Below are 12,349 nucleotides of genomic sequence, written 5' to 3'. Positions count from 1 at the left end.
TCACTCATATTTCCCGTCTTCACGGGGGATAAAGCCATTTTCAGTCTTCTCAATAAAAAACGGGGAAGTAGCAAGGATATGGTTGTAAAGGAGTGATATTTGGTTAAGCATCGTTCTTGTGAAATAAAGACTTCAAATTTAAATAGCATCAACCACGATAAACCATGCTTGGGTCCAATACGGATTCTCCATTATAACTCGTCCGCTTAACAAATTTTAGTCGATTTACACCGGTTTGAACGTCTGAATTTTTGTCCCATTTGATTTTTAATAAGGCCTCTGGAAATTCAAAGATCTCAAACAATCATTAAATTATTAAAAAATCTGAAACAGAACAAAGCTTAAGCTTAATAACTTTAGATCCCAATCTCTTTCAAGTCTGGTGGAACTTTATAATATCCAGCGTATTCTTATAAACCTTTACTCACTATTACCATAAATACATACCCATGTCCTACACTAGGACTACAAAACTTTTTCAGTTTAAGATAATAGGAAAAAGAATATTACAACAATGACTCTTATCACACACTGGATTGGATCGACCATTTATGGTATACCTTAACAATCTGAGCCATGAACAATAGATATTGAGCTTGACCAGCTAATAAATAATCACCCACATTAATCGACCAGCAATCCTTTCTTATAGGGGAGTAGTGTTTTTTCTGTTAGGAGCAGAAGGGAGTAGATATTTGACAGAACAATATGTATATGTTCAAATCTGTCTGTAGAAAAGGACATATGCCTGATCATGCAGCACCTTATTTGTTCCAATAGCAAAGACAGATTGGTCATCAAATCGTAGCCACCGACCATTGGGATATTGGGCATCAGCTGTGTAGTGCCCCTTTGAAGGCTCCATTCCATGGTGAGTAATTGTAGCAACAAGTTCATACTTTCGACCCTGCAGAAGCATAAAAATCAATCAGCCACTATACCCTCTTCGTTCTAGTTAAAATAAAATTCTGGAAGGGCCAGAGAAAGATTACATTCATGTACACAAAAGAGCCTCTTGTATTCTCAAGTTTTTTTTAAGCTGAGTTGAAGCATTTACTTAAGATCAGCAGTAGATTACTCCTTTGCTTGTTTTGGTTGGAAATTAGTACATTAGAGAATATCTCATTTACTCAAGTTTTGTTGTTTTTATGGTAAGACCAGAGAAATGTGCTGGAAAATTAGCTAATCATCCATAGTCTTGTATTTCTCACTAGACCCTTTCAGAGTAGGGGGAGGGGGTAGCTAAAAAAGCAGTCTCCATAAGCAATGATTAAAATAATGTATGACACATTTTATACATTTTTTCAAAAAGGAGATATTCCCTAAATTAATCTTAAAGGAATAAAAGAAACTTTGAAAGAAGTAATCTAGAAAGAGAGGCCATCATTTATCATCATGATCACTAACTATTTACTTCCACAACATAGGGGCTATAACAGAGACATATTACATCACCTCAGTAGATGGTGAAACAAGCAAGTCACGACCCAATACCAACTCAAGAGGGAAGTGCACAGGCTTATGCAACTTGGTGCTACCCTGGCTTCCGTAGCCAAAACGCATAAGGTGCAATATCATTATTTTAGGAAGTGTCACTATTTGAACAGATTTTCTTGCAGTCACAACACCAGCCTGAAAAAATTTTAAATCAGTATTTTAATAGCAGTGGTAGAAAGCATATCCTCCATAGCAACCAAAGGAGATCACTATCCACTACAAAAGGCCGAGTTAAGATAGATGGGACCTAAGAACAGTTATATTAATGACTAAGATGACTTTCTATACTGCCAAAATTACTGATGGTGTGTACACAGACACAAAGAGCATGGAAGGAAACAAAGTAGCTATAATTTTGCCATCAGTTTCTTGGCCTCCTCCATTTAGAAAATATAGAATTTTGAAACCAGTTGATGTTCCACTGTCTTGCATGGATATGGGTACATACAGGGAAGTGGATGGTTTTAACTTTAAATTAGGGTAGCCAAGGAGAAAAAACAGCAATAAATCGTTGATGAAGAGAAGAGATTGGGTTAAAATTTAAATATCTTTTCCAAAAAAAAATATACATATATAAAATAAAGAAAGTTAAAAATAAAAAGAAAGAAAGAACTCCTGGGCATCAAACTCAAAGAACATATGTACAGACTAGGGTACAAAAGAATTTCCAAAGCTATAAACAATAATGTATTAAAATCATCATATACAAATAAATTTCATGTTATGACTCAAGTACCCAAAACATTTAAAGGCACAAAGCAACAATTTGTTTTGTTTAATAACAATCAAACAACATAACAGCTAAATTTGGTGTTAAGCATAGACAGATTTATATTTGAGTAATAAGTGAGTATTGGGTGTGTATCCATGTACCCAATAGGTAGCAGTACTGAAAACATAATGGCAACTATTTAAGAGTTGTGGAGTTCTAATTCATCATAGTCCACTTAAAAAAAACCTTATCTTTATGAACATTGAATAAAAAAGTATGATGGTGTTAAAGATAATGTATTAAAGTATCCAAAAAATAAATGTAAAGGTTATATACCTTTGCAGTGAGTGATGTTCGGTACCCTTCAAGAGTCTCTGGTGCAGAAAACAAGTGAAGTGCATCCTCAATTGTGTGAACAGCATCAGGATAGATGTCAAGATGGAGCAAGAGATATGGTTGAACAGTAGCAGAAGCTCTATTTCCTAAATGACAAAAAAGAAATCGTGACAATGGCCATAATGTTTTTTTTATATAATACATACTTTATTTACATGTTCATTTTTTCTTTGAAGAATATCAGCACGAAGCAACAGACTGGTCAAATGAAATTTCCCAAAATCTTAATGAAGTTGACATTTAAAACAAAAAAAATCCCTTCACTAATATATTATAGAGTTGTTTTGTACCTTTAGCTCTCACCAAACTTCTAAGTTGTCCTCCAAAAATACCACTTAATTCTGATGGGAGAAAGCTTTGAGTCCTTGTAACAGCAGATTTATTCTTCGGCCCCACTGTTTCCCATTCATCATCTTCCACCGAAGAAACCAGAGAAGATTTGCTACCATTAAGACTTGAAGACTGTCCTTCAAGCTTCAGTAATTCATCATGCATTTGATCCATTACAAAGCTCAGAAATTCCTGAGCATCTTCCTGTCTGAAAGTGACATGTTGACACTAACTATATTACAAAATTGCAAGTTTATGTTACCAATTACATCATGACACTTAGGCATTCCACACTTTCAAATTACCAAATATCTTTCTTGATGGGTCTTTAAAATCTCAGGCACATTGGTACAGCAGACAAAATTGTTTAAATGATACGAATATATGTGAAAACACAGTTGAAGTGTAGGAATGGAGGATTGAGAAGGAAAGAAAATATAGATTTTAACTATACACGTAAAATAATATCATAAACAAGTCCCTCTATAGGCCTGGTAGAGGTTATAAACATGACCATTCATCAGTTATTTTCTGGCAGCGAGACTATGCTTTTAACATATGATCAAAAAATAAAATGGTCAGGACCACATCCATACAAAATAAACCAACTAGCATGGACATAGTTCTTCGTGACATGTGTAAGTGTTAGCGAGAAATTCAGTTATGGAAGAATTATATTTAGATTTTTCTCTGTGTGTGTGTGTGGGGGGGGGGGGGGCGTTAACATAAAAAAAGTACCAACCTTGGTCTTCCTGAAATGCTATTTGGCACATCCGGAGTAAAATTTTTTAGGACACCTTCAAACATAACAGGGCGAAATGGCCTTCCAGACTCAAACGTATCTGCATCTTGCTTCTTTAATTTAGTTATGCTTGGCATATCAAATTGGGTTATGAACTCAGCAAATGCCGTCAATGTGGGATATCCAACCTAATATAATATAGAATAATAAACATGCAATAATATCAGTTCAATACTTTTCTAGCACAAGGGAAATCTGAATGCATAATACAGCTTTTAGGTCTTTATTCCTTTAATGTTATTAAGCCATATATAAGTTAAGCTAAAACCAGTAGATGGCAGTATTAGTTAATAGTTGAAATGCAGCAGCAGAAAAACTAACCTTAGGAAGGTTGCAAGTTCTTAATTGCTGTAAAAGATGAACGAAGGGTGAGCATGACAAGAGAGCCTGCATGGTTGCATTAAGAAAACATAGATTCCCAGAGTTGATAAGGCCTCGAGGCAGTATATCCTTAACATGCATAACAGCATGCCCATTAGGTGCCTTTTGGGGCTCTCGATCAGGTAACTTTGGTGCAGAATCATCCCCACTGCCAGTTGTATGTACATTCTTCAAGCTTTCAGCCTCAGAAGCATCTAGGCTCAACTTTGTAAACTTGTTTAAGGGACCATCTTCACAACGTAATGTAAAAAAATTCACATTTTTTTCTTCAACTTCATTTACACTAATGGTACTGGTGGACCTAGGGGAGATATTCGTAATGCTGCCATTCTCTTTAACTGTCCCTGACACTTCAGGTGAATTATCAATGGCACTTTTCACTCCATTACATTTCCGAGAATCAGAGGGTGGAGCATTATAAGATGCTTTTGATGAATTTAGCAGATTGTTTGACTCAACAGTAACAGAATTCAGAGAACCAAATTGCAGCTGATTCTTCTCCACAGGCTTTTCCTTTTTCCCAAAAGACTGCTTTGACAGCAATGATCGGGTTTCATCTTCAGTAAATGACCCAAACACAAACATCTGTGAAGCAATGGCGCACAAATCCAAAACAAAGAAGTATATTAACAATTTCAACAAATAATAAACTATGTTAACAAACGAAATTTAAATATATAGCATAAACAATTCAACAAACAAATTAAACAAAGTTAGACGATAAGTAGCAAACTCCCAAAAACTACACCGAAGCAGATTAAAAGGGAAAAGGACAAAGAAAACACGTCATTCAACTACATAAGATTCGAAATAGCAATGACCAATAAATTATTCAACATTCATCAGAAACATTATAAACCTCAATTCACACCAGCAACTGACAATGGAGATCCAAAACAGCTCGAACTAAAGGAACACTAAGCAATCAAATATTTTTTATGGAAAAAACAAAAAAAGCAAAAAAATCGCACCTTTGAATCACTCGTGTTGGTGAGGAGAGAGAGGTTGGAAATCCAAGAGGCTAAAATTGAATATCAAATTCCCAGTAGGAAAAAAAAAAGGGTTGGGATGGAAATCAAAAAGTAGGGTTTTTGGAGACCCTGAAGGAGAGGCGGTGATTGAAGACATGAAAGGGGAAAAGGGAGAGCAGAGAGTGAAGACAGAGAGCATTTAACAAAGGAACCCTCCTCTCCGCTTGAGCCTTGGTAGCACCAACACGGAGCATCGACAGAAAGGTTAACACAAAAGCCTCTCTCTGAATTTTGGTTTAGGGTTAGGTTATGGAATGGAATGAAGGTAAGGGGTAAGTAAAATACGCCACTTTGTCCTTCTTCTTGCCTTAAAGAGCGCTGCTATATGCCATTTTAAAATAAATTATATTTTTCACATTTTTTACTGTCTATTTTAATTCAATTTTTTTTCAATTTTCATTTTTTTATTTTTATCCTCTAGACTAAAGCCATTACATATCAAAAATATTAAAACAATTTACATTTCAATTTGAATTTTTTTCTTCAAAAAAATTCAATTTTATTTATTTATTATTATTATTAAGCTTCAAAAAACTCTATATAATCCGATCTAATAAAATACAGTTTGTATTGAATTTGATTATTAGGTTTTTATTGGCACATTTTTACATAGTCATATTACATTTAAAAACATATTACAATATGTTTCTTATTGCTAAGCCAAATAAGTGTCAATTTCTATAACCATGGTAATTTATAGAAAAATCATCTTATGCGAGACAGATAAATTTCTATTTTTATAGTGCATATAGTTTAACTTATGAAAATATTAGAGTATTGATGTTAATAACAATGTAACTCTTCAAATGTAATAATATAGTAAAAATAATTTACAAAACTCAATAATTATATTTATATATCTTTATTCAAATAGTCAGTAAACAGATCATCTTTATTTAGATGTATTTTTTTATAGATAAATAAAAAAACATATGATAATTTTACAAATATGTAAAAAAATAAAAAGATAAACATAAATGGTATGATAAATTAATAAACAATAATATGTGTGCGTATGTATAATTTCAATTTGGATCGGATTGATTTTATTTTGAAATTCAAATCTCAAATTCAATTCAATTCAATAAAATATTTCATTTTGTTTTTAAATTCAATTAGTTTGATTTTGGATTTATTCAGTGTTTTTTAATAAGTTTTCTTCTATTTTTATTGGATTTAATAATTTTATAAACACCCCCTAATACTGTATTATTGTGAATTACATTTTTAAGAAATACTATGCCTAGGAATGTAATTCACACGAACAAGTTAGGTTGTCTTAGTATTTAAAAAAAATATTTAATTCAAAAACTGAAAAGTAAGAGTTTAAAAAGAAATATGGAGGAATGAAATAAGGTTAAGGCAAAGTCTTAAACAAGTGGTTCACTTTGTGTAAAAATAAGTTTAAATCTATTATCTAAATTAAAATTGTGCAAGAATTTAGAGAAATTCATTAATTAAGATATGAGTTTTTAGGTATAAATTACATAAAAAAAATTAGGAATCTGACTTGAAATTCAATAATTAATCACTAAGAAATTAACATTAGTCATTATAGTTTGTATATTGATTAAGAATAAGTTTCATATAAAGAATTATATGAATTTTATCTCAATATCATCTTTTTTGTTTGATTTTATTTTTGATCCAAAATTTGTGTTCAAAAATAAGGAACTGTTTAGTTTTATTATAACAAATTGACATCACATCCATCACACCTAATTGATAACTCATTGCAGTGAATATGTATGAAAATTATTTAAATAATTCTTATTCTGTTTACAATTAAATTAGATTCACTTTGCCTATTATGTTTAAAAGCACAATAGGATCAAATGAGGAGACACAACACAACACTAGCCAACACATAAGGGAAAGACTAAATGCACAAGACGAGTAGGACAACGTCACACAATATTTCACATTTGAAAAGAATATGCAATGAGAAACAAAGCATGCACCTTGAAGGGGAATTAGAGGGGCAGAATCGAATAGATTGTAAAAAATGAACTAAGATGATAAATAGTACGATAATAAATGACAAATAGCAAATATGTATTGTCTATTATGACGCGAGTCGTGACGTAATCCACCTTCTTCTCCAACGATGCTGGGTTTGACAATACACTACACTAATTACTAATAAATTGTAGTAATTCATCAAGTACGTCACTATGTAAACCTCCTTAACCCCAACATAGAGTTGCGACACTCTGGCCCATGTGGGTAACGTTCACTTTTTTACTTGAAGTTGGACATTAATGGAATGACTTTATTGCTTCTCTTTTGCAATTCCTCCCAAAACAAAGAAATAATATGTATTTTTTTATATGTTACTTCTGAATATTATTAGTTTTTGTTAGTAGAAAATTTAAATTTACAGTCTCTCTTCTCTTTTCTTTTCGCCACTGTATCAATCTTATCTAAAAGAAATAACATATGTGATCTCAAAATTTTTCAAATTACAGAATAGAAAATTCTCTTGGTTTCTCAATGGGTACAGGGAAAGGAACTTTCCATACGACCCAAGATTCCACCTACCCCTGCAATTTCCTCCCACACAGTAGCATGGAAAAATTAGATAATTCGACAACACTACATCAATAATGACACCCAATAGGGAATAATTTTAATCAAAGCAAAATCAAAGAATAACAAAATTTCGAACACTTAATTTCATTCAATCAACCATTAAACACATTTAAAGTTACCACAATGAAGCCACAACCTCCTCCCCACCTTAAATGGTGAATCCGAAATGTCCCTTCTCATTCGCGCGCACGCACAAACCACTTTTGAACCCAAGGATGCACACACAAAGCCTTTTAGAAAAAGATTCAAGAGGAGTGGATTTTCTAAGGGGGTTCCCAAATTTAATTTAGTTATTACACGGACAAAGAGCAAAATGACCACATCACTCCTGGATCTCACCTACACTCCACTTTTTTGGGCCAAAAGGTGTCCAACCCACCAGATCATAAGGAAAACTAAGGAACAAAACGGCAAATGATAAATGCACCCTCCCTATTTCTCAATAAATTTTCTAAACCCCCTTTCCTAATTTATCCTTCTTAGTAGAGATTAAACGGTAATTGATTCCATTGGGATTAAATTTACTCTTGAATAAAATTTTTAGTTTAAATCTTATAAATGAAAAAAAAATTGAAAAGAGAAACTCCACTAAGGTAACTAATTAGATTCTTAGTAGAGATTAGTAGTCAGTAAAACTAATGAATATTAACAGTAATGTCATACTTAAAAAAAAGAATAATAAATACTGATTTTATATTTGTATACTATTATGTTTGATGAATTTCATTTAGATATTTTTAACTTAAGTTTTGAACCAAAAAAATTATACATAATAGTAGTAATAAGTAATTATCTTTAAACCTCAGCCGTTTGTTATTTGGTGGGTGGGTGTTTGTTGAACTTAGGAAACATTCTTGGTTTTATAGTACTAAATAAATATATGCTGAATAAAGTTACTGGTACTATCACCATATTAAAAATCACCCTGTTAGTTTTAGTTAGTTGTCAATATAAATCCTAGTTTTAAAGATGTCACCTGTGGCTGCAGAAATATAAATCCTTCTACACACACATCACGGGAGGAGATTAGTTTCCCATCAAGGGTGCGTGAGAATTTCCTAGGAAACCAGAATATTTTCTTAATGAAGGAAGTTAGGAAACTTCAAAAAGGCAAAAGAAAAAGCGTAGGAAAGTGCTTACATTGATCTTTGTGATATATAGGTTTCTCTACACTAAATATTAGTTACTTGTAAAAGCAACTCAAAAGAAAAAGCGTAGGAAAGTGCATATATTTTTTATTCTATTTTATTGCATTTCCATCTAACAACGGCGAAAGAAACCGGAAGGTGCAATGCAATCAAACTATATGCAACTAAATGTTGTACCATTATAAGGAAATGAGGAGGAAGGTGCAATTATGCATTAAACGCGAAGGTTCAGTTGAACTTTGTGCATGGTTGACGCAGAGTCAATGAAAAAAAAAAAAGGAATCTTGACCCCAAGTCTTGGTAAAAAAATTATTGTAACTAGTTTGCATACTATATAATTCCGATTGGTTAGTATGTGCATTCAAGGTCCAAAGCAAGCAATCTAGTGCGTTACTAAATCCGTTGTTCCTCTCTTACACACACATCCCTGCTGTAATGGCGGACAGCGTGGTTTCCTTTGTTTTAGATCACTTGTCCCAGCTATTGGCACGTGAAGCTAAGTTGTTGTGTGGCGTGGAAGACAGGATCTTGTCCCTCCAAAATGAGCTCGAAATGATCAACGAGTTCCTCAACACCTCAAAGAGCAAGAAGGGGATCGAAAAAATAGTGGTGAGCCAAATCAGAGATGTGGCCCACTTAGCTGAGGATGTCATCGACACATTCCTTGCCAAAGTTGTTGTGCACAAGAGGAGAAGCATGTTGGGAAGGATGCTCCATGGCGTGGACCATGCAAAGTTGCTCCACGATCTATCCGAGAAAATAGACAAGATCAAAATCACCCTGAACGAGATACGCGACAACAAGATCAAATACGTCGAGTTCCAAGAAAGCAACAATCAATCCACAATAAAAGAGGAGGAAAAGGCGGAGTCATTGCACGAGCGTAGAAGAAATGTTGAGGTAGAGAATGTAGTGGGTTTTGTCCATGACTCCAAAGTAGTCATCAAGCAGCTTGTGGAAGGAGGTTCATTGCGTAACGCCGTCTCCATCATTGGCATGGGTGGATTGGGCAAGACCACTCTTGCTCGAAAGGTCTATAACAGCAGTCAGGTAAAACAATACTTTGGGTGCCGCGCTTGGGTTTACGTCTCAAATGAGTGCAGAGTTAGGGAGCTTTTGCTTGGTCTTCTTGAGCAGTTGATGCCAAACCCTGAATACGAATATGCAGGCAAAAAGAAAGGCAAGAAACACACTCAAGACGTTTCTAACTTGAGCGAGGAAGAGCTGAAGAAATTGGTGTGGAAACGCTTAGAGAGGAAAAGGTATCTGGTGGTCCTAGATGACATGTGGAAAAGACGAGATTGGGATGAGGTGCAAGATGCTTTTCCAGACAACAACGAAGGCAGCAGAATATTGATCACTAGTCGTTTGAAAGAGTTGGCCTCACATACTAGCCATCATCCTCCTTACTATCTTAAATTCCTCAACGAAGAAGAAAGTTGGGAGCTCTTTTGCAGGAAAGTGTTTAGAGGTGAAGAATACCCTTTTGATTTGGAGCCTCTGGGCAAACAAATAGTTCAAAGCTGTCGCGGTTTGCCCCTCTCAATCATTGTCTTGGCAGGGCTGCTAGCCAACAAGGAAAAGTCATACAAAGAATGGTCTAAAGTGGTTGGTCATGTCAATTGGTATCTTACCCAAGATGAGACCCAAGTAAAGGATATAGTTCTCAAACTCAGTTACAACAACTTGCCAAGGAGATTGAAACCATGCTTTCTGTACCTTGGGATATTCCCTGAAGACTTTGAAATCCCAGTTAGGCCATTATTGCAACGTTGGGTTGCCGAAGGATTTATACAAGAAACAGGGAATAGAGACCCAGATGATGTGGCAGAAGACTACTTGTACGAGCTCATTGATCGTAGTTTAGTCCAAGTAGCAAGAGTGAAGGCTAGTGGAGGTGTCAAAATGTGTCGCATACATGATCTTCTCCGAGATCTTTGTATATCAGAGAGCAAAGAGGACAAAGTGTTTGAAGTTTGCACAGATAACAACATTCTAATCTCAACAAAACCTCGTAGACTGTCCATCCATTGTAACATGGGTCACTACGTTTCTTCAAGCAACAACGACCATTCATGTGCCCGTTCTTTGTTCATAGTTGGCTCAGGTAACTTTTTCAGTCCAAGTGAATTGAAATTGCTTTTAAAAGGTTTCAAATTGGTTCGGGTGTTAGACATTGGAACAGACCGTCTTGTACGAAAGATCCCTTTCAATTTAGGGAACTTTATCCACTTAAGGTACTTGAGAATGGACACCTGGGGTGTTAAATTTATTCCAGCTTCTATACTTACCCTTGAAAATCTACAAATCATAGACTTAGGTCATTTTCGGGTTTTTCATTTCCCAATTTCGTTCTCTGATCCAATTTCTTTCCCTGCTGGAATATGGAAACTCAATCATTTAAGACATTTGTATGCATTTGGACCTATCATGCTACGAGGCCACTGTTCAGGTTCAAATGAGGTTATGTTGAATCTTCAAACCATCTCTGCCATTGTACTCGATCGACAAACAATATCTCTGATAAAGAAAGGAAGGTTTCCCAATCTTAAAAAATTAGGGTTGCAAGTGTCTTCAAGGTGCAAAGACCAAGTACCTGAGTTGTTGCAGAGCCTACACCAATTATGTCATTTGAAGAACTTACGCATTTACCTCGAAGGTAAGGGTGCTTCAGGTACCCCAAACCATGAGAGCATGGAATGGAACATTGGTTGTAAGCCACAAGAACTATTACAAAGCCTAGGTCAATTGAGTTGTCTAACTATTTTAAGAATTATGAATGTCTTCGACCTTCTAACCTGTGGGGTTGTCACATTTCCTCCAAATGTTACAAAATTAACGTTGGCAGGTATTAAGTGCATCACTGACGAGGGGATGAAAGCGTTGGGAAATCTCACCAAACTTGGAATTTTGAAACTTCTAGGATCTTCAGATGATTCTTTCGACCTAAATTGCGTTGAAGGTGGGTTCCCACAATTGCAAGTGCTTGAGATGAGTTTTTTGGGAGTTGGAAATTGGAAATTAGGCAATGGTACAATGTTACGCCTTCAAAGTTTGGAAATCAACTACTGTGAAGGGTTAAATGATCTCCCAAATGAACTGTGGTCGTTGACTGACTTAAGAGAAGTGCGAGTACGGCGACCCTCGGAACCAATGGCTCACATGCTAAGGAATTTGAAAATAAAGAATGCGGTTGAACTCGTAATCGGGGACATTAGAACTTGAGTTTGTTGACTCAATGTATGGATTACAAAGGTTTTTGTGTGTGTTTGATTGCAAACAAGTCCATAGTTATGTTGGGTTTGATTAGTTTTCTTCAAGATTTTAGAATAATGAAGTTTAACGAGTTGACAAACTCGTCCAAGCATGTATATCAAAAAGTTGATGAATTTAATTATGAAAAACCTTTGTTAGTTTTTGGATGTAAGAGTTAGACTATCTGACCTTTTCTATTTGTTTA

The 12,349-nt window shown here is 34.8% G+C and overlaps 2 protein-coding genes across 2 annotated transcripts; one reads left to right on the top strand and one right to left on the bottom strand.

Annotated features, from left to right (window-relative positions):
* Window positions 1–407: 407 nt before the first annotated feature.
* Window positions 408–5,466, bottom strand: LOC100816791 (ubiquitin carboxyl-terminal hydrolase 24). The gene is made up of 7 exons (XM_003539886.4): window positions 5,090–5,466; window positions 4,059–4,703; window positions 3,678–3,865; window positions 2,896–3,143; window positions 2,546–2,691; window positions 1,456–1,632; window positions 408–907 (listed from the first exon to the last, which is right to left on the bottom strand). Exons 2-7 carry the CDS (start codon window positions 4,701–4,703, stop codon window positions 719–721), a joined length of 1,593 nt encoding a protein of 530 aa, XP_003539934.1. The 5' UTR covers window positions 5,090–5,466; the 3' UTR covers window positions 408–718.
* Window positions 5,467–9,203: 3,737 nt separating this feature from the next.
* LOC100814688 (disease resistance protein RPP13) lies at window positions 9,204–12,302 on the top strand. Its single transcript, XM_006591933.4, has one exon. The coding sequence runs from the start codon at window positions 9,325–9,327 to the stop codon at window positions 12,112–12,114; it is 2,790 nt and encodes a 929-aa protein (XP_006591996.1). The 5' UTR covers window positions 9,204–9,324; the 3' UTR covers window positions 12,115–12,302.
* Window positions 12,303–12,349: the final 47 nt, after the last annotated feature.

The sequence above is a fragment of the Glycine max genome, chromosome 12, assembly GCF_000004515.6.
Source record: "Glycine max cultivar Williams 82 chromosome 12, Glycine_max_v4.0, whole genome shotgun sequence".
NCBI lineage: Eukaryota > Viridiplantae > Streptophyta > Magnoliopsida > Fabales > Fabaceae > Glycine > Glycine max.
This window is presented reverse-complemented; position numbering and strand designations above follow the sequence as displayed.